At 43.5% G+C, this 23,034-nt stretch overlaps 1 protein-coding gene across 1 annotated transcript in view; it reads left to right on the top strand.

The window, feature by feature from the left end:
• LOC139366059 (actin filament-associated protein 1-like 1) overlaps window positions 1–23,034 on the top strand; it is a 40,869-nt gene that overhangs the window by 4,923 nt on the left and 12,912 nt on the right. Inside the window, exons 2-8 of the mRNA XM_071103145.1 lie at window positions 9,305–9,430; window positions 10,279–10,362; window positions 10,533–10,627; window positions 12,758–12,995; window positions 16,021–16,241; window positions 16,308–16,487; window positions 18,600–18,680. Coding sequence (XP_070959246.1) covers window positions 9,305–9,430; window positions 10,279–10,362; window positions 10,533–10,627; window positions 12,758–12,995; window positions 16,021–16,241; window positions 16,308–16,487; window positions 18,600–18,680 — 1,025 coding nt within the window. The remainder of the gene's footprint in view (window positions 1–9,304; window positions 9,431–10,278; window positions 10,363–10,532; window positions 10,628–12,757; window positions 12,996–16,020; window positions 16,242–16,307; window positions 16,488–18,599; window positions 18,681–23,034) is intronic.

The raw sequence follows: 23,034 nt of genomic DNA, 5'->3' as shown, positions 1-23,034 counted from the left end.
ACCTGCTTCTCATCTCCTGTACCTTCTTCTCATCTCCTGTACCTGCTTCTCATCTCCTGTACCTGCTTCTCATCTCATGTACCTGCTTCTCATCTCCTGTACCTGCTTCTCATCACCTGTACCTGCTTCTCATCACCTGTACCTGCTTCTCATCTCCTGTACCTGCTTCTCATCTCCTGTACCTGCTTCTCATCACCTGTACCTGCTTCTCATCACCTGTACCTGCGTCTCATCTCCTCCTCGCTCCTTTTAGACAGAAGTTTCAAAATAATAAAGACATTTAAAATGTCACATTATGTATATATACAGTGTTTAAACAATGTACAAATGGTTAAAGTACAAAAGGGAAAATAAACAAACATAAATATAGGTTGTATTTACAATGGTGTTTGTTCTTCACTGGTTGCCCTTTTCTTGTGGCAACAGGTCACAAATCTTGCTGCTGTGATGGCACACTGGGAGTTCATCAAAATTGGGTTAGTTTTCAAATTCTTTGTGGATCTTTGTAATCTGAGGGAAATATGTATCTCTCTCTCTCTCTCTCTCTCTCTCTCTCTCTCTCTCTCTCTCTCTCTCTCTCTCTCTCTCACACACACACACTCACACACACACAAACACAATTAGCTTTTTAAAATGATAAACCTGGATTAGCTAACACAACGTGCTATTGGAACACAGGAGTGATGGTTGCTGATAATGGGCCTCTGTTCACCTATGTAGATATTCCATTAACAATCAGCCGTTTCCAGCTGCAAAAGTTCTTTACAACACTAGCAGTGTCTACAATGTATTTATGATCAATTTAATGGCCAAAAATTGTCCTTTTTTTTAAAAACCAGGAAATGTGTAAGTGACCCCAAACTTTTGAACGGTAGTGTATGTTGAAGAGGGTGGGGCTGAAGCTGCATCCCCGTCTCTCCCCACGGCCCTGTGGGAAGCAAAGGGTGTTTTTTTGCCAATTTTAACAGCACACTTGTTGTTTGTGTACATGGATTTTATAATGTTATAATTTTTTCCCCCCAACACCACTTTCCATCAATTTCTATAGCAGACCAAATTGAGTTGAAGGCTTTTTTGAAATCAACAAAGCTTGAGAAGACTTTGCCTTTGTTTTGGTTTGTTTGTTTGTCAATTGGGGTGTGCAGGGTGAATATGTGGTCTGTCATACGGTAATTTGGTAAAAAGCCAAATGACATTTTGCTCAGTACATAGTTTATGCTGAGGAAATGTTAGTCTGCTGTTAATGATAATGCAGAGGATTTTCACATTGGGGTTATTGGGGTCAAATGTGTCCCCACTTTTGTGGATTGGGGTGATCAGTCCAAATATTGGGGAAGATGCCAGAGCTAAGCATGATGTTAAAAGAGTTCAAGTATAGCCAATTGGAATTTGTTGTCTGTATATTTTATCATATCATTGAGGATACCATCAACACCACAGGCCGTTTTGGGGTTGGAGGGTTTGTATTTTGTCCTGTAGTTCAATGTAATTGGCCAATCCAGTGTGTTCTAGTAGTCTTTAATAGTTGATTCTAAGATTTGTATTTGATCATGTATATATTTTTGCTGCATGTTCTTTGTTATAGAGCCAAAAAGATTGGGGAAGTGGTTTACCCATACATCTCCATGTTGGATAGATAATTATTTGTGTTGTTGTTTGTTTAGTGTTCTCCAATTTTCCCAGAAGTGTTTAGAGTCTAAGGATTCTTCAATTACATTGAGCTGATTTCAGACGTGCTGTTCCTTTTCCCATAGTATATTTCTGTATTGTTTTAGTGATTCACCACAGTGAACTGTCCCTTCCTCTATCAAGGATGAGTGCCAGCAAAGACAACCAGTTGGTTGACTTGGCAGGCCTCTCTCTCTCTCTCTCTCTCTCTCTCTCTCTCTCTCTCTCTCTTGCTCTCTCTCTTTATTCCCTCCCTCTCTCCATCTATGCTCTCTCTCTCTCTCTCGTTCTCTCTCTCTCGCTTGTTCTCTCTCTCTCTCTTGTTCTCTCTCTCTCGTTATTCCCTCCCTCTCTCCATATATGCTCTCTCTCTCTCTCTCTCTCTCTCTCTCTCTCTCTCTCTCTCTCTCTCTTTCCTCTCTCTCTCCATCTATGCTATCTCTCTCTCTCTCTCGTTCTCTCTCTCTCTTTATTCCCTCCCTCTCTCCATATATGCTATCTCTCTCTCTCTCTCTCGTTCTCTCTCTCTCTCTTTATTCCCTCTCTCTCTCCATCTATGCTATCTCTCTCTCTCTTTATTCCCTCCCTCTCTCTCTCCATCTATGCTATCGCCTTCTCTCTCGTTCTCTCTCTCTCTCTCTCTTTAGTCCCTCCTTCCCTCTCTCCATCTATGCTATCTCTCTCACATTCTCTCTCTCTCTCTTTATTCCCTCCCTCCCTCTCTCCATCTATGCTATCTCTCTCTCTCTCGTTTTCTCTCTCTTTATTCCCCCCTCTCTCCATCTATGCTATCTCTCTCTTTCTCAATCTCTCTCGTTCTCTCTCTCTCTCTTTATTCCCTCCCTCTCTCCATCTATGCTATCTCTCTCTCTCGTTCTCTCTCGTTCTCTCTCTCTCTCTTTATTCCCTCCCTCTCTCCATCTATGCTATCTCTCTCTTTCTCAATCTCCCTCCCTTCCCCCCTCTCTTTCACAGTTAGGCCATTAGACCACATTACCTCCCTGGTTGGTCCATGTTTCCTGCCAGGGCCAGCTGTAGGCCATGGACTGGGAAACGAATCTCTTTGCTTGGTGGAAGACAGCATGTCAACAATTCCTGTTTCAGTGACTAAACACACACACACACACACACACTCACACACACACACACACACACACACACACACACACACACACACACACACACACAAACACACACACATGCTGGTGGGAGTGCCCTGTAGCTGAGAAGAATGTGTGTATCTAGTAGGTATATCAATAACAAATCGTGTCTTGGTGTTTCACTGCTGTCCCCCTGGTTCAGGAACTCAATGTGTTTCACTGCTGAGTCCTCCTGGTTCAGGAACTCAATGTGTTTCACTGCTGTGTCCCCCTGGTTCAGGAACTCAATGTGTTTCACATGTTTGACCCAGTGGGTTTGAACCTGGCTCGTCTGACTGTTTCCTAAACAGCACCATATTCCCTACGCAGGGCACTACTTTTGACCGGGGCCGTTTGGGACACAGTCCGAGTGTTTGGACATTGAGCTAAAGCCTACTCTTTGGGCCAAAATTTGTTTTGGGTCTACCCAGTTTCCTTTTGATTTTAACTGACCTTATCAACATAATCAACTTTCATCACTGGAACATGCAGTCTCCCACTGGAACATACAGCCTCCCACTGGAACATACAGCCTCCCACTTGAACGTACAGCCTCACACTGGAACATACAGCCTCACACTGGAACATACAGCCTCCCACTGGAACATACAGCCTCCCACTGGAACATACAGCCTCACACTGGAACATACAGCCTCCCACTGGAACATACAGCCTCACACTGGAACATACAGCCTCCCACTGGAACATACAGCCTCCCACTGGAACATACAGCCCCACACTGGAACATACAGCCTCCCACTGGAACATACAGCCTCCCATTGGAACATACAGCCTCCCACTGGAACATACAGCCTCCCACTGGAACATACAGCCTCCCACTGAAACATACAGCCTCCCACTGGAACATACAGCCTCACACTGGAACATACAGCCTCCCACTGGAACATACAGCCTCACACTGGAACATACAGCCTCCCACTGGAACATACAGCGTCCCACTGGAACATACAGCCTCCCACTGGAACATACAGCCTCACACTGGAACATACAGCCTCCCACTGGAACATACAGCCTCCCACTGGAACATACAGCCTCCCACTGGAACATACAGCCTCCCACTGGAACATACAGCCTCCCACTGGAACATACAGCCTCCCACTGAAACATACAGCCTCCCAATGGAACATACAGCCTCCCACTGGAACATACAGCCTCCCACTGGAACATACAGCCTCCCACTGGAACATACAGCCTCCCACTGGAACATACAGCCTCCCACTGGAACATACAGCCTCCCACTGGAACATACAGCCTCCCACTGGAACATACAGCCTCCCACTGGAACATACAGCCTCCCACTGGAGACAGTATTAATGATTCACTGAACCACCGCTACTGCAGACAGAACTGATCAACTGTTATTCATTCAAAACTTGAGGTAGAAGACTGAGTGCTGGCGTGTAGTTAACATGTCTGATAGGTAGAAGACTGAATGCTGGCGTGTAGTTAACATGTCTGCTATGTGTGTGACTGAATGCTGGCGTGTAGTTAACATGTCTGATAGGTAGAAGACTGAATGCTGGCATGTAGTTAACATGTTTGCTATGTGTTTGACTGAATGCTGGCGTGTAGTTAACATATCATAGACAGTAGGTAGAAGACTGAATGCTGGCGTGTAGTTAACATGTCTGATAGGTAGAAGACTGAATGCTGGCGTGTAGTTAACATGTCTGATAGGTAGAAGACTGAATGCTGGCGTGTAGGTAACATGTCTGATAGGTAGAAGACTGAATGCTGGTGTGTAGTTAACATGTCTGATAGGTAGAAGACTAAATGCTGGCGTGTAGTTAACATGTCTGATAGGTAGAAGACTGAATGCTGGTGTGTAGTTAACATGTTTGCTATGTGTGTGACTGAATGCTGGCGTGTAGTTAACATATCATATACATTAGGTAGAATACTGATTGCTGGCGTGTAGTTAACATGTCTGATAGGTAGAAGACTGAATGCTGGCATGTAGTTAACATGTCTGATAGGTAGAAGACTGAATGCTGGCGTGTAGTTAATATGTCTGCTATGTGTGTGACTGAATGCTGGCGTGTAGTTAATATGTCTGCTATGTTTGTGACTGAATGCTGGCGTGTAGTTAATATGTCTGCTATGTGTGTGACTGAATGCTGGCGTGTAGTTAACATGTCTGCTATGTGTGTGACTGAATGCTGGCGTGTAGTTAACATGTCATATACAGTAGGTAGAAGACTGAATGCTGGCGTGTAGTTAACATGTCTGATAGGTAGAATACTGAATGCTGGTGTGTAGTTAATATGTCTGATATGTGTGTGACTGAATGCTGGCGTGTAGTTAACATGTCTGCTATGTGTCTGTCCCCTAGTGAGTTTATTCTGAGTGCTGGACATCTCCCAGGATACGTCCCAAATGGTTCCCTATTTCCTTGGTGCACTCCTTTCTACCAGTACCAATAGGACTCAGAAGTAGTGCACTACTTTCTACCAGGACCAATAGGATTCAGAAGTAGTGCTCTACTTTCTACCAGGACCAATAGGATTCAGAAGTAGTGCTCTACTTTCTACCAGTACCAATAGGACACAGAAGTAGTGCACTACTTTCTACCAGGACCAATAGGATTCAGAAGTAGTGCTCTACTTTCTACCAGTACCAATAGGACACAGAAGTAGTGCTCTACTTTCTACCAGTACCAATAGGACACAGAAGTAGTGCTCTACTTTCTACCAGGACCAATAGGATTCAGAAGTAGTGCTCTACTTTCTACCAGGACCAATAGGACTCAGAAGTAGTGCACTACTTTCTACCAGGACCAATAGGACTCAGAAGTAGTGCACTACTTTCTACCAGGACCAATAGGACTCAGAAGTAGTGCACTACTTTCTACCAGGATCAATCGGACTCAGAGGTAATGCACTATGTAAGGGACAGTGTGTCATTTTTATTTTGTTTATTTATTTAACCAGACAAGTCAGTTAAGAACACATTCTTATTTATAATGACAGCCTAGGAACAGTGGGTTAACTGCCTTGTTCAGGGGCAGAATGACAGATTTTTAACTTGTCAGCTCGGGATTCGATCCAGCAACCTTTCAGTTACTAGTCCAACGCTCTAACCACTAGGCTACCTGCCTCCCCCCTCTAACCACTATTTGGGACGCAAGAGAGAGTAATCACGATATAATCACTAATGTCAACCAGAGAGAACTGACCGGCCGTGTGTGTGTGTGTGAACAGTGTTGCTTCCTAACTTTCCTGATGTGGTCCTCCAATGGGCTTAACAACCCACTGTCAGACAACTATATCATACAGAGAATTGACAGAGAACAACTGGTCAGAGAGTGTGTGGGCATGTGTGTGTGTGTGTGGGGGGGGGGGGGGGGGGGCATGCGTCTGTGCATATATAACATCTATCTTCTCTACCCATCCGATTATCTTCCATCTTTATGAAACATGGAGATCCTCACACACTGTCTGAGTAGCTGGCACATGAAATCAATTCAGACACAGACACAGCCTATTATTATACTGTGTGTGAGGAGAGAGGAGACCATATGAGAGGGGAGAGAGGAGACCATGGGAGAGAGGGGAGAGATTAGACCATAGGAGAGGGAGAGAGGAGACCATACGAGAGGGGGAGAGGAGACCATAAGAGAGGGGGAGAGAGTAGACCATGGGAGAGAGGGGAGAGATTAGACCATAGGAGAGGGAAGAGAGGAGACCATAGGAGAGGGAGAGAGGAGACCATAGGAGAGGGGGAGAGAGGAGACCATAGGAGAGGGAGAGAGGAGACCATAGGAGAGGGAGAGAGGAGACCATAGGAGAGGGGAGAGAGGAGACCATAGGAGAGGGAGAGAGGAGACCATAGGAGAGGGGGAGAGAGGAGACCATAGGAGAGGGAGAGAGGAGACCATAGGAGAGGGAGAGAGGAGACCATAGGAGAGGGCGAGAGGAGTCCATACGAGAGGGGGAGAGGAGACCATAAGAGAGGGGGAGAGAGTAGACCATGGGAGAGAGGGGAGAGATTAGACCATAGGAGAGGGAAGAGAGGAGACCATAGGAGAGGGAGAGAGGAGACCATAGGAGAGGGGGAGAGAGGAGACCATAGGAGAGGGAGAGAGGAGACCATAGGAGAGGGGAGAGAGGAGACCATAGGAGAGGGAGAGAGGAGACCATAGGAGAGGGAGAGAGGAGACCATAGGAGAGGAAGAGAGGAGACCATAGGAGAGGGGGTGGAATGTCTTGGCCTAGACCACTCTTTCTCACAGACATTGAATGGACATCTGGTTTCCCCTACACAGATGAGACAGAGCAGAGAGAAGGATGAGGTAGATTACGAGAGAGAGAGAGAGAGAGAGAGAGAGAGAGAGAGAGAGAGAGAGAGAGAGAGAGAGAGAGAGAGAGAGAGAGAGAGAGAGAGAGAGAGAGAGAGAGAGAGAGAGAGAGAGAGAGAGAGAGAGAGAGAGAGAGAGAGAGAGAGAGAGAGAGAGAGAGAGAGAGAGAGAGAGATGTACAATGAGCTCATGGTTAGTCCAGGTCACATGCAGAGCTGTAGGTTTATTTCCGTTGTGTTCTGAAAACAGGCAGCGGTCTAGTCCCATGTGAATAATATACTCCTGAAAGCTGACTGGGCTTTCGAATCACATCACGTTGTATTGGTCACATACACATATTTAGCAGAAGTTAATGTGGGTATATTGAAATGCATGTGTTCACCATGATGGTATGTTTCTACGTACTGGACATACGGAAGGGTTTTACTGCTTTCCCCTATCCCTTAGAGAGACAGAGATCCCTTAGAGAGACAGAGATCCCTTAGAGAGACGGAGATCCATTAGAGAGACGGAGATCCATTAGAGAGACAGAGATCCCTTAGAGAGACAGAGATCCCTTAGAGAGACAGAGATCCCTTAGAGAGACAGAGATCCCTTAGAGAGACAGAGATCCCTTACAGAGACAGAGATCCCTTAGAGAGACAGAGATCCATTAGAGAGACAGAGATCCCTTACAGAGACAGAGATCCCTTACAGAGACAGAGATCCATTAGAGAGACAGAGATCCCTTACAGAGACAGAGATCCCTTAGAGAGACAGAGATCCCTTAGAGAGACAGAGATCCCTTAGAGAGACAGAGAACCCTTAGAGAGACAGAGATCCCTTAGAGAGACAGAGATCCCTTAGAGAGACAGAGATCCCTTAGAGAGACAGAGATCCCTTACAGAGACAGAGATCCCTTAGAGAGACAGAGATCCCTTAGAGAGACAGAGATCCCTTACAGAGACAGAGATCCCTTAGAGAGACAGAGATCCCTTACAGAGACAGAGATCCCTTAGAGAGACAGAGATCCCTTAGAGAGACAGAGATCTCTTAGAGAGACAGAGATCCCTTAGAGAGACAGAGATCCCTTACAGAGACAGAGATCCCTTACAGAGACAGAGATCCCTTACAGAGACAGAGATCCCTTACAGAGACAGAGATCCCTTTCAGAGACAGAGATCCCTTTCAGAGACAGAGATCCCTTAGAGAGACAGATATCCCTTAGAGAGACAGAGATCCCTTAGAGAGACAGAGATCCCTTAGAGAGACAGAGATCCCTTAGAGAGACAGAGATCCCTTAGAGAGACAGAGATCCCTTAGAGAGACAGAGATCCCTTAGAGAGACAGAGATCCCTTACAGAGACAGAGATCGCTTAGAGAGACAGAGATCCCTTAGAGAGACAGAGATCCCTTAGAGAGACAGAGATCCCTTAGAGAGACAGAGATCCCTTAGAGAGACAGAGATCCCTTAGAGAGACAGAGATCCCTTACAGAGACAGAGATCCCTTAGAGAGACAGAGATACGTTAGAGAGACAGAGATCCCTTAGAGAGACAGAGATCCCTTAGAGAGACAGAGATCCCTTACAGAGACATAGATCCCTTAGAGAGACAGAGATCCCTTACAGAGACAGAGATCCCTTAGAGAGACAGAGATCCCTTAGAGAGACAGAGATCCCTTACAGAGACAGAGATCCCTTACAGAGACAGAGGTCCCTTACAGAGACAGAGATCCCTTAGAGAGACGGAGATCCCTTAGAGAGACGGAGATCCCTTAGAGAGACAGAGATCCCTTAGAGAGACAGAGATCCCTTAGAGAGACAGAGATCCCTTACAGAGACAGGGATCCATTAGAGAGACAGAGATCCATTAGAGAGACAGTGATCCATTAGAGAGACAGAGATCCATTAGAGAGACAGAGATCCCTTACAGAGACAGAGATCCCTTAGAGAGACACAGAGGCAGGAAGGGAGGGGGGCAGAGATGGACCAGAGAGAGACAGAGAGGCATAAAGGGAGGGGGGCAGAGATGGATCAGAGAGAGGAACAGAGGCATGGATATGCGTGCCTGTGTTTGTTGACAGTAACAAAGAGAGATTTGTCACACACCCAGCAGTTGTTTACGCTGGGTCGATTGACCTCTGTCCTCTCCCTCCCTGACCTTTAACCTCTGATCTCTAACCTCTGACCTCTTCCTTAGCGATGGAGGTCCTGGTGACGGAGCTCAACGTTCTGCTGAAGCTGCTGGACCACGAGACTCTGAGCTCTCCAACTGAGGAGAAGAAGACCTCTGTTAGGAACCTTCTGAAACATCTACAGCCCACAGGTAGGAGACTACAGACAGACAGCTACAGCCCATAGGAAGGATACTACAGACAGACAGCTACAGCCCAAAGGTAGGAGCCTACAGACAGACAGCTACAGCCCACAGGTAGGAGACTACAGACAAACAGCTATGGCCCACAGGTAGGAGACTACAGACGGGCAGCTACAGTCCACGGGTAGGAGTCGACAGACAGACAGCTACAGCCCACAGGTAGGAGACTACAGACAGAAAGACAGACAGACAGCTACAGCCCACAGGTAGGAGACAGACACACAGTCAACAGATACAGATGAAGTGACCCAGGTCTGAGACAGACAGGTATAGACAGGTAGGAACAGACAGACAGATACAGATGAAGTGACTCAGGTCTGGGACAGACAGGTACAGACAGGTAGGAACAGACAGACAGATACAGATGAAGTGACCCAGGTCTGGGACAGACAGATATAGACAGGTAGGAACAGACAGGCAGATACAGATGAAGTGACCCAGGTCTGGGACAGACAGGTATAGACAGGTAGGAACAGACAGACAGATACAGATGAAGTGACTCAGGTCTGGGACAGACAGGTATAGACAGGTAGGAACAGACAGACAGATACAGATGAAGTGACCCAGGTCTGGGAGAGACAGGTAGGAACAGACAGACAGATACAGATGAAGTGACCCAGGTCTGGGACAGACAGGTACAGACAGGTAGGAACATACAGTCAACAGATACAGATGAAGTGACTCAGGTCTGGGACAGACAGGTAGGAACAGACAGACAGTCAACAGATACATCACAGATCTAACAACATGAGCTGGTCATAAAAGTGTGTTTAATTGTTTCGTTTTCTTTCCCCCAGCGACAGGACCAGACTACTTGTACATGAACCAATCAATCTACAGGCACGGCACCAGCTTTGTGGAATCCCTCTTCGAGACCTTTGGTGAGTTTGGTTCTTGGAGCGATACTAACTTTATTTGAACAGGCAGGGCATTAAAGATTTTCCTGCAGTTTTGCCTTGCCCATAGACTACTTTCAGGTTGAGCAGCCACCTTACTTCAAGTTGTAAATTCCCAAACTTTCTCTTTAACTGTCTTCTACCTCTCTGTCCAGACTGTGACATGGGGGAGCTGAAAGACATGACAAAGGACCAGAAGCAGGACACACACACTGACACACACAGACATGACACAACAGCCTTAAAACAGGTGAGCTACACACAACACACATGTTACCGTTCCTGTGTGTTCATGTTTTTCTGTGTGTCTATGAAACAGAGAGGTGACAGAGAGGTGTGGCAGTAAGAGGAGATGACAGAGAGGTGTGGCAGTAAGAAGAGATGACAGAGAGGTATGACAGTAAGAAGAGATGACAGAGAGGTGTGGCAGTAAGAGGAGATGCCAGAGAGGTATGGCAGTAAGAGGAGATGACAGAGGGTTGTGGCAGTAAGAGGAGATGACAGAGAGGTATGACAGAGAGGTATTGCAGTAAGAGTAGATGACAGAGAGGTATGACAGTAAGAGGAGATGACAGAGAGGTATAGCAGTAAGATGAGTTGACAGAGAGGTGTGGCAGTAAGAGGAGATGACAGAGAGGTGTTGCAGTAAGAGGAGATAACAGAGGTGTTGCAGTAAGAGGAGATGACAGAGAGGTGTGGCAGTAAGAGGAGATGACAGAGAGGTGTTGCAGTAAGAGGAGATGACAGAGAGGTGTTGCAGTAAGAGGAGATGACAGAGAGGTGTTGCAGTAAGATGAGTTGACAGAGAGGTGTGGCAGTAAGAGGAGATGACAGAGAGGTGTTGCAGTAAGAGGAGATAACAGAGAGGTGTTGCAGTAAGAGGAGATGACAGAGAGGTGTGGCAGTAAGAGGAGATGACAGAGGTGTTGCAGTAAGAGGAGATGACAGAGAGGTGTTGCAGTAAGAGGAGATGACAGAGAGGTGTGGCAGTAAGAAAGATGTGACAACAGGACAGTCAATACAGATGGTTACAACCCATATTTATGTTTATTTATTTTCCATTTTGTACTTTAACATTTGCACATTGTTACAACAGTGTATACATACATAATGTGACATTTGTAATGTCTTTATTATTGTGGAACTTCTATTAGTGTAATGTTTACTGTTCATTTTTTTTGTATATTTCACTTTTGTATATGATCTACTTCACTTGCTTTGGCAATGTTGACATACGTTTCCCATGCCAATAAAGCCCCTTGAATTGTATTGGTTCTGGACTCTCTCTCTCTCTCTCTCTCTTGCTCTCGCTCTTGCTCTCGCTACAGGGCAGTTATAACAAGACTGTCCCTCAAGCTGTCAGTCACTATCACCACATCAGTCTCCTCTAAGACCTGCTACAGCTCCCCACTGAACTATTACCAGTTAGACAGATAGAGACACAAAGAGAGAGATACAGAGAAAGACATTGACATGATTTTCTGTGCACACATGCTTGTCTCTGTTGATCTATCTTCGGGAGTTAGATGATCCCCCACACTGCTCTCTGTCTACTGTTAGATGAACCCCCCTAGTATTAGATGATCCCACTCCAGAACCATAGTGTTAGATGATCCTCCAAAGTGTTAGATGATCCTCCATGGTGTTAGATGATCCTCAATGGTGTTAGATGATCTCTATAGTGTTAGATGATCCTCCATGGTGTTAGATGATCCTCCATGGTGTTAGATGATCCCCATAGTGTTAGATGATCCTCCATGGTGTTAGATGATCCTCCATGGTGTTAGATGATCCCCATAGTGTTAGATGATCCTCCATGGTGTTAGATGATCCTCCATGGTGTTAGATGATCCTCCATGGTGTTAGATGATCCTCCATGGTGTTAGATTAACCTCCATGGTGTTAGATGATCCTCCATGGTGTTAGATGATCCTCCATAGTGTTAGATGATCCTCCATGGTGTTAGATGATCCTCCATGGTGTTAGATGATCCTCCATGGTGTTAGATGATCCTCCATGGTGTTAGATGATCCTCCATGGTGCTAGATGATCCTCCATGGTGCTAGATGATCCTCCATGGTGCTAGATGATCCTCCATAGTGTTAGATGATCCTCCATAGTGTTAGATGATCCCCTCATAGTGCTCTCAGAGCTCATCCGTCAAGCTGGTGTGGAGCGTCTCCTGTCTAGTCCCATTCTACACATATTTACCAACTGACCTAGCTTTGCACAATATTTGTGTGGTGTGTGTATGTATGTGTGTGCATGCGTGCGTGCGAGGGATTAATCTATATATAAATATTTATATATATATATATGGTTACATGTTGATGTGTGATATGTAATTTAAGTGCAGTATCTGTGTTTACCTATCCTATAGAGCAGTCCAGACTCCTCTCCCCCCCGCTCATCAGAAACCCCTCCTCCCCTGCCCACCACCCCCCATCCTGAGGCTTACTATGAAGAGGCAGTACCTCTCAGCCCTGGCAAGCAGCCAGAGTACATCACCACACGTGGGAGCTCCAGCCCTCCTAACTCCATAGAGGATGGTTACTATGAGGATGCAGACAACAACTCTCCTTCTACCTGCATCAACGGACGACAACGCATAAACTCCTGTAAGTCAAACGTTGTAGAAAACATATCCTACTGGACCACAACGAGACCAGGTACATAGCGTCTGGTCTGTGTGGTTACAACTCCTTTCTCAGGGTGACATTGACGTTCTGTTCTTCGTCAGAAACATGTGCAGACGTACAGAGTGTGTGTGTGTGTGTGTGCGTGTATCTTTTCTACAATCAAGAGTGAACTTCTGAGCTATAATTCACACAAAAAAAAGAGAGAAACGTGTTAACATTTTACTCCTAAAGATATTTTGAAGAAGTTTCATCCCTTAACACAGACAACAACTCAGTCTAACTGTAGCTTCTTCTGACTGTCTCAGTCTAACTGTAGTTCCTTCTGATTGGTCTTAGTCTAGCTGTAGTTTATTGGTCTCAGTCTAACTGTAGTTTCTTCTGATTGGTCTTAGTCTAGCTGTAGTTTATTGGTCTCAGTCTAACTGTAGTTTCGTGTTTTTATTTATTAAAACACTCACTCCCTGAACTTTCTTCCTGACTCTCAGCGCACATCGTTACAATTCTGATTGGTCTCAGTCTAACTGTAGTTTACTCTGATTGGCCTCAGTCTAACTGTAGTTTACTCTGATTGGTCTCAGTCTAACTGTAGTTTACTCTGATTGGTCTCAGTCTAACTGTAGTTTACTCTGATTGGTCTCAGTCTAACTGTAGTTTACTCTGATTGGTCTCAGTCTAACTGTAGTTTATTGGTCTCAGTTTAACTGTAGTTTATTTTGATTAGGCTCAGTCTAACAGGCTGACTACACCGCTCACGTCGTGTGCGCGAGCGTTGCAAAATACATTAAGAAATCTATATTATTCAATCATTGCACCCATACTGCTTGCGCGCGCCAACAAGCATCTGCATTGCCAAGGGCTAAAATAGAAGTCTGTTCTAGTTGTTACGCAGATCGCACTGCATGTCCTGCCTCTCCCATCTCCTCCTTGGTTTATGGATGCAGGTACCCACGTGCCACCTCCTCATTGGTTATACCCACGTGGGTGACTGAAAGACGAACGAGGTCAGTGGCGGTAATGCACCTAATTTATGAAAGTTGCCAATCGCATTATAAAGTCCAGAGAAGAAAAGGCCTGGAAGGAGGAGAGATGATTAGAAACGATTTGGTTGACCGTTTTATATGTGGATTAATTGTCGGAGTAGAGGACCTTGTGCATTTCAGGTAAAATAACAACTCAATGTTCATATCCCATGACAAATTAGCTAGCAACAGCAAGCTATCTGAATTGGACAAATTAGCTATCAAGTGCAAGCCAGCTAGCTAAATTGCCATACATGTTTAATGCTTTTCGACATGTCTCCAAATTAATGTAACTGGTTCAGAGTTTGTTTTGATATATTAACCTGCGTGTCGTGATCACGTTTGGTGTGGGGGGACAAAATAAATGTATGCACAATGGCGCACGCGCGCAACCAGTTTGGGTTCTGTGTAACTGTAGTTTATTCGTCTCAGTCTAACTGTAGTTTAATCTGTAGTTTCTTCTGATTGGTCTCAGTCCAACTGTAGTTTCTTGGTCTCAGTCTAACTGTAGTTTCTTCTGATTGGTCTCAGTCTAACTGAAGTTTCTTCTGATTGGTCTCAGTCTAACTGTAGTGTTGGTCTCAGTCTAACTGTAGTTTAATCTGATTGGTCTCAGTCCAACTGTAGTTTCTTGGTCTCAGTCTAACTGTAGTTTCTTCTGATTGGTCTCAGTCTAACTGAAGTTTCTTCTGATTGGTCTCAGTCTAACTGTAGTGTTGGTCTCAGTCTAACTGTAGTTTAATCTGATTGGTCTCAGTCTAACTGTAGTTTATTGGTCTCAGTCTAACTGTAGTTTCTTCTGATTGGTCTCAGTCTAACTGAAGTTTCTTCTGATTGATCTCAGTCTAACTGTAGTGTTGGTCTCAGTCTAACTGTAGTTTAATCTGATTGGTCTCAGTCTAACTGTAGTTTATTGGTCTCAGTCAAACTGTAGTTTCGTCTGATCGGGCTCAGTCTAACTGTAGTTTATTGGTCTCAGTCTAACTGAAGATTCTTCTGATTGGGCTCAGTCCAACTGTAGTTTATTGGTCTCAGTCTAACTGAAGTTTCTTCTGATTGGTCTCAGTCTAACTGTAGTTTATTGGTCTCAGTCTAACTGTAGTTTCTTCTGATCGGGCTCAGTCCAACTGTAGTTTATTGGTCTCAGTCTAACTGTAGTTTCTTCTGATTTGGTCTCAGTCTAACTGAAGATTATTCTGATTGGGCTCAGTCTAAATCAAATCAAATGTTATTGATCACATACACATGGTTAGCAGATGTTAATGCGAGTGTAGCGAAATGCTTGTGCTTCTAGTTCCAACAGTGCAGTAATATTTAACAAGTATTCTAACAGTTCCCCAACAACTACCTAATACAAACTCATCTAAATGGATGGAATAAGAATATATCCATGTAAATATATGGTTGAGCGATGGCCGAACGGCATAGGCAAGTAGCAATGGAAAGTATAAGATGGAGTAGATACATATGAGATGAGTAATGTATGATAGATAAACATTATTAAGGTGGCATTGTTTAAAGTGACTAGTGAATCTCTATGTAAGCAGCAGCCTCTGAGTTAGTGATGGCTGTTTAGCAGTCTGATGGCCTTGAGATGGAAGCTGTTTTTCAGTCTCTCGGTCCCTGCTTTGATGCACCTGCACTGACCTCGACATTCTGGATGGTAGCGGGGTGAACAGGCCGTGGTTCAGGTGGTTCTTGTCCTTGATGATCTTTTTGTCCTTCCTGTGACATCGGGAGCTGTAGGTGTCCTGGAAGGCAGGAAGTTTGCCCCTGGTGATGTGTTGTGCAGACCACACCACGCTCTGGAGAGCCTTGCTGTTGAGGGCGGTGCCGTGCCAAGCGGTGATACAGCCCGACAGGATGCTCTCAATTGTGCATCTATAAAAGTTTGTCAGGGTTTTAGATGACAAGCCAACTACTAACTGTAGTTTCTTCAGATTTGTCTCAGTCTAACTGTAGTTTCTTGGTATTGCTCCCCCCAGACAATGACTCTGATGCTCTGAGTAGTTCCTATGAGTCGTATGAGGAAGATGAAGAGGAAAGGGGAGCAGGGCCAAGGTCCAGGCTGACCCACCAGTGGCCTAGTGATGAGAGCTCCATGCTCCCTGCCAGGGACTGTAGGATCTGTGCCTTCCTGCTGCGAAAGAAACGCTTCGGACAGTGGGCTAAGCAACTGACTGTCATACGGGACAACAGGCTACAGGTACACACACACACACACACACACACACACACACACAATCCTTAACCCCTGTGTTCTTTCCTCCAGTGCTATAAGAGCTCTAAGGACGTGTCCCCATATTTTGACCTGCCCTTGCTCCAGTGCACTGTGGTCTACGCCCCTAAAGACGGACGCAGGAAGAGACATGAGCTGAGGTTCACTCCACCCAGTGGAGAGGCTCTGGTCTTGGCTGTGCAGAGCAGGGAGCAGGCACACAGGTGGCTCAGGGTGAGGACAAAACACACACAACACACAAATGCATGCACCTTTAGACAACCTGCTAAATGACTACAGTCAAATCAAATCAAATCAAATCACATTTTATTTGTCACATACACATGGTTAGCAGATGTTAATGCGAGTGTAGCGAAATGCTTGTGCTTCTAGTTCCGACAATGCAGTAATAACAAGTAATCTAACTAACAATTCCAAAACTACTGTCTTGTACACAGTGTAAGGGGATAAAGAATATGTACATAAGGATATATGAATGAGTAATGGTACAGAGCAGCATAGGCAAGATACAGTAGATAGTATCGAGTACAGTATGTACAAATGAGATGAGTATGTAAACAAAGTGGCATGGTTTAAAGTGGCTAGTGATACATGTATTACATAAGGATACAGTCGATGAGGATAAGTCCCGTAGCACTCACGTTCGTAGCCATGAAGTGCTTTGAAAGGTTGGTAATGGCTCAACCAAACAGATCCACAGATGATGCAATCTCTATTGCACTCCACACTGCCCTTTCCCACCTGGACAAAAGGATCACTTATGTGAGAATGCTATTCATTGACTACAGCTTAGCGTTCAACAACATAGTACCCTCAAAGCTCATCACTAAGCTAAGGATCCTGGGACTAAACACCTCCCTCTAAAACTGGATCCTGGACTTCCTGTGGGCCGCCCCCAGGTGGTGAGGGTAGGTAGCAACACATCTGCCATGTTGATCCTCAACACTGGAGCTCCCCAAGGGTGCGTGCTCAGTCCCCTCCTGTACTCCCAGTTCACCCACGACTGCATGGCCAGGCACGACTCCAACACCATCATGAAGTTTGCAGACGACACAACAGTGGTAGGTCTGATCACAGACAACGACGAGACAGCCTATAGGGAGGAGGTCAGAAACCTGGCCGGGTGGTGCCAGAATAACAACCTATCCCTCAATGTAACCAAGACCAAGGAGATGATGGTAACTACAGTCGTAGTCGTGGACTACAGGAAAAAGGAGGACCGAGCACGCCCCCATTCTCATCGACGGGGCTGTAGTGGAGCAGGTTGAGAGCTTCAAGTTCCTTGGTGTCCACATCAACAACAAATTAGAGTGGTCCAAACACACCAAGACAGTCGTGAAGAGGGCACGACAAAGCCTATTCCCCCCCAGGAAACTAAAAAGATTTGTCATGGGTACCGAGATCCTCAAAAGTTTCTACAGCTGCAACATCGAGAGCATCACTGCCTGGTACGGCAATTGCTCGGCCTCCGACCGCAAGGCACTACAGAGGCTAATGCATACGGCCCAGCACATCACTGGGGCTAAGCTGCCTGCCATCCAGGACCTCTACACCAGGCGGTGTCAGAGGAAAGCCCTAAAAATTGTCAAAGACCCCAGGCACCCCAGTCATAGACTGTTCTCTCTACTACCGCATGGCAAGTGGTACCGGAGTGCCAAGTCTAGGACAAAAAGGCTTCTCAACAGTTTTTACCCCCAAACCATAAGACTCCTGAACAGCCAATTAAATGGCTACCCGGACTATTTGCATTGTGTGACCCCCCAAACCCCTATTTTTTTTGCTGCTGCTACTCTCTGTTTATCATATATGCATAGTGACTTTAACTATACATTCATGTACATACTATCTCAATTGGGCTGACCAACCAGTGCTCCCGCACATTGGCTAACCGGGCTATCTGCATTGTGTCCCACCACCCGCCAACCCCTCTTTTTACGCTTCTGCTATTCTCTGTTCATCATATATGCGTAGTCATTTTAATCATATCTACATACTAACTCAATCAGCCTGACTAACTGGTGTCTGTATGTAGCCTCGCTACTTTTATAGCCTCGCTACTGTATACAGCCTGTGTTTTTACTGTTGTTTTATTTCTTTATCTGCCCATTGTTCACCTAATACCTTTCTTGCGCTATTGGTTAGAGCCTGTAAGTAAGCATTTCACTGTAACCTGTTGTATTTGGCGCACGTGACAAATCAATTTTGATTTGATTTGACCTATGCAAACACACATTCTGTCACACACATACTTTCCCTTCCTTATATATGTGTGTGTGTGTGTGTGTGTGTGTGTGTGTGTGTGTGTGTGCGTGTGTGTGTTCTCAGGTGGTCCATAAAGTTAGTCAGGGAAAAGGACCAGAAGAGCCCACTTCTCCCATGATGCCCAGAAAGACTGAGCTGGACAAGGTGTGTGTGTGTTGTACACTAGAGTCAGTGTGTGTTGTACACTAGAGTCAGTGTGTGTTGTACACTAGAGTCAGTGTGTGTTGTACACTAGAGCCAGAGTGTTGTACACTAGAGTTAGTGTGTGTTGTACACTAGAGTCAGTGTGTGTTGTACACTAGAATCAGTGTTTGTTGTACACTAGAGTCGGTGTGTGTTGTACACTAGAGTCGGTGTGTGTTGTACACTAGAGTCGGTGTGTGTTGTACACTAGAGTCAGTGTGTGTTGTACACTAGAGTCAGTGTGTAAAACTAGAGTCTGTGTGTGTTACACTAGAGTCAGTGAGGGGTTACAATAGAGTCAGTGTGTGTAAAACGAGTCAGTGAGAGGTTATATTAGAGTCAGTGTGTGTTAAACCCAATAGAACCCATAGCCTAAACACAGAACAACAGAATAATAACAGAACAACAGAATAACAACAGAAGAACAGACCAAAATAATATTTTAGGAAAACAGAACAACAGAATAACTCGGAACACAGAAATATAAAAGAACAACAGAATAACAACAGAACAACAGAATAACAACAGAGCATAATAACAGAATAATAACAGAACAACATAATAACAGAATAATAACAGAACAAACTAATAATAACAGAACAGAATTACCGAATAATCAAAGAACAACATAATAACAAAAGAACAATAGAATAATTACAGAACAACAGACTAACAACAGAACAACAGAATAATAGCAGAACAACAGAATAATAACAGAACAACACAGAACAGAATAACTTCTAATGGATCAAATCCCGTTAACGGGATCGATTTGACAACATCCGGTGAAATGGCAGAGAGCCAAATTAAAATTAAATTATTCGAAATATTTCATTTTAATACAATCACAAGTGCAATACACCAAAATGAAGCTTAACTTCTTGTTAATCCAGCCACCATGCCAGATTTCAAAAAGGCTTTACGGCGAAAGCAAACCATGATATTATCTGAGGACAGCACCCCATCAAACAAATACATGACAGTCATATTTAAACCCGCCAGGCGCGACACAAAACTCAGAAATAACGATATAATTCATGCCTCACCTTTGAAGATCTTCTTCCTTTGGCACTCCAAAATGTCCCATAAACATCACAAATGGTCATTTTGTTCGATTAATTCCGTCGATATCTCCCCAAAATGTCCATTTATTTGGCGCGTTTGATTCAGAAAAACACCGGTTCCAAATCGCCCAACATGACAACAAATCATCTAATAAATTACCTGTAATCCTGGTCCAAACATTTCAAACGACTTTCCCAATCCAACTTTAGATATTTTAAAATGTAAATATTCGCTAATATTTAAGACAGGATAAACTGTTCATAAGCGGATAAAATGAAAGTGGAGTGAGCTCCCAAACGAAAGAGTCCACTTGGCTATACTCCCAGAAAGGAAAGGGCTACTTCTTCATTACTCAAAGGAAAAACATCAATCAATTTCTAAACACTAGTGGATGCCATAGGAACTGCAAGCATATTTCTATTAAAATGGGCTTGCCATAGAAACCTAATGGAAAACAGATTGACCTCAAAAAACGTTTTCCCTGGATGGATTGTGCTCGGGGTTTCACCTGCCAAATCAGTTCTGTTATACTCACAGACATTATTCAAACACTTTTAGAAACTTCAGAATGTTTTCTATCCGAATCTACTACTCATATGCATATCCTAGCTTCTGGGCCTGAGTAGCAGGCATATTACTTTGGGCACGCTTCTCATCCGGACGTGAAAATACTGCCCCCTATCACAGAGAGGACAACAAAAAACAGAATACTAACAGAACAGAATAATAACAGAACAGAATAATAACAGAACAGAATAATAACAGAACAGAATAATAACAGAACAAAAGAAAAAAACTGACCAACAGAACAACAGAATAATAACAGACGAACAGAACATCTACAGAAAAACAGAAAAACAACAAACAGAATAACAACAGAAAAACAGAAAACAACAGAACAACAGAATAACAACAGAACAAAATATTATTACCAGAACAACAGAATAATAACAGAATAAGAGAAAAACAACAGAAAAGCAGAATAATAACAGACCAACAAAAAAATAACAGAACAGCGTAAAAATAACAGAACAACAACAGAACAACAGAATAACAACAGAATAAGAACAGAACAACAGAATAACAGCAGAACAACAGAATAAAAACAGAACAACAACAGAATAACAACAGAACAGAATAACAACAGAACAGAATAACAACAGAACAACAGAATAACAACATAACAACAGAATAACAACAGAACAAAATATTATTACCAGAACAACAGAATAATAACAGAATAAGAGAAAAACAACAGAAAAGCAGAATAATAACAGACCAACAAAAAAATAACAGAACAGCAGAAAAATAACAGAACAACAAAATATTAACAGAATAACAACAGAACAACAGAATAACAACAGAATTAAGAACAGAACAACATAATAACAGCAGAACAACAGAATAAAAACAGAACAACAGAATAACAACAGAATAACAACAGAACAGAATAACAACAGAACAGAATAACAACAGAACAACAGAATAACAACAGAACAACAGAATAACAACAGAACTAAATATTATTACCAGAACAACAGAATAATAACAGAATAAGAGAAAAACAACAGAAAAGCAGAATAATAACAGACCAACAAAAAAATAACAGAACAGCAGAAAAATAACAGAACAACAAAATATTAACAGAATAACAACAGAACAACAGAATAACAACAGAATAAGAACAGAACAACAGAATAACAGCAGAACAACAGAATAAAAACAGAACAACAGAATAACAACAGAACAGAATAACAACAGAACAACAGAATAACAACAGAACAACAAAATAACAACAGAATAACAGCAGAACAGAATAACAGCAGACCAACAGAATAACAGCAGACCAACAGAATATTTACAGAACAACAACTGGACAAAAGACTATTAACAGAACAACAGACCAACAGAATAACAGAATAACAACAGAACAACATAATAACAACAGAACAACAGAGAAACAACAGATCCGAATATTTACAGAACGGAACAACAGAATAAGAACAGATCAACAGAATAACAACAGAACAACAGAATAACAGAGAAACAACAGATCCGAATAATTACAGATCCGAATAATTACAGATCCGAATAATTACAGATCCGAATAAGACCAGAACAAAAGAATAACAACAGACGAACAGAATAACAACAGACCAACGGAATAACAACAGAACAACAGAATAACAACAGACCAACGGAATAACAACAGACCAACGGAATAACAACAGACCGTGAAAACCTAAACAGCCTATCTGGGGCAAACAAACACAGAGACAGGAACAATCACCCACGAAACACTCAAATAATATGGCTGCCTAAATATGGTTCCCAATCAGAGACAACGATAAACTTACTGCCTCTGATTGAGAACCACTCCAGACAGCCATAGACTATTCTAGATAACCCCACTATACCACAATCCCAATACCTACAAAAAACCCAAGACAAAACACACCACATAATAAACCCATGTCACACCTTGGCCTGACCAAAATAACAAAGAAAACACAAAATACTAAGACCAGGGCGTGACAATAACAACAGAACAACAGAATAACAACAGAACAACAGAATAACAACAGAACAACAAAATAACAACAGAATAACAGCAGAACAGAATAACAGCAGACCAACAGAATAACAGCAGACCAACAGAATATTTACAGAACAACAACTGGACAAAAGACTATTAACAGAACAACAGACCAACAGAATAACAGAATAACAACAGAACAACATAATAACAACAGAACAACAGAGAAACAACAGATCCGAATATTTACAGAACGGAACAACAGAATAAGAACAGATCAACAGAATAACAACAGAACAACAGAATAACAGAGAAACAACAGATCCGAATAATTACAGATCCGAATAATTACAGATCCGAATAATTACAGATCCGAATAAGACCAGAACAAAAGAATAACAACAGACGAACAGAATAACAACAGACCAACGGAATAACAACAGAACAACAGAATAACAACAGACCAACGGAATAACAACAGACCAACGGAATAACAACAGACCGTGAAAACCTAAACAGCCTATCTGGGGCAAACAAACACAGAGACAGGAACAATCACCCACGAAACACTCAAATAATATGGCTGCCTAAATATGGTTCCCAATCAGAGACAACGATAAACTTACTGCCTCTGATTGAGAACCACTCCAGACAGCCATAGACTATTCTAGATAACCCCACTATACCACAATCCCAATACCTACAAAAAACCCA

The sequence above is a fragment of the Oncorhynchus clarkii genome, chromosome 14, assembly GCF_045791955.1.
Source record: "Oncorhynchus clarkii lewisi isolate Uvic-CL-2024 chromosome 14, UVic_Ocla_1.0, whole genome shotgun sequence".
Lineage (NCBI taxonomy): Eukaryota > Metazoa > Chordata > Actinopteri > Salmoniformes > Salmonidae > Oncorhynchus > Oncorhynchus clarkii.
The sequence above is the reverse complement of the archived record's forward strand: the minus strand, read 5'-3'. Positions and strand labels throughout refer to the sequence as shown.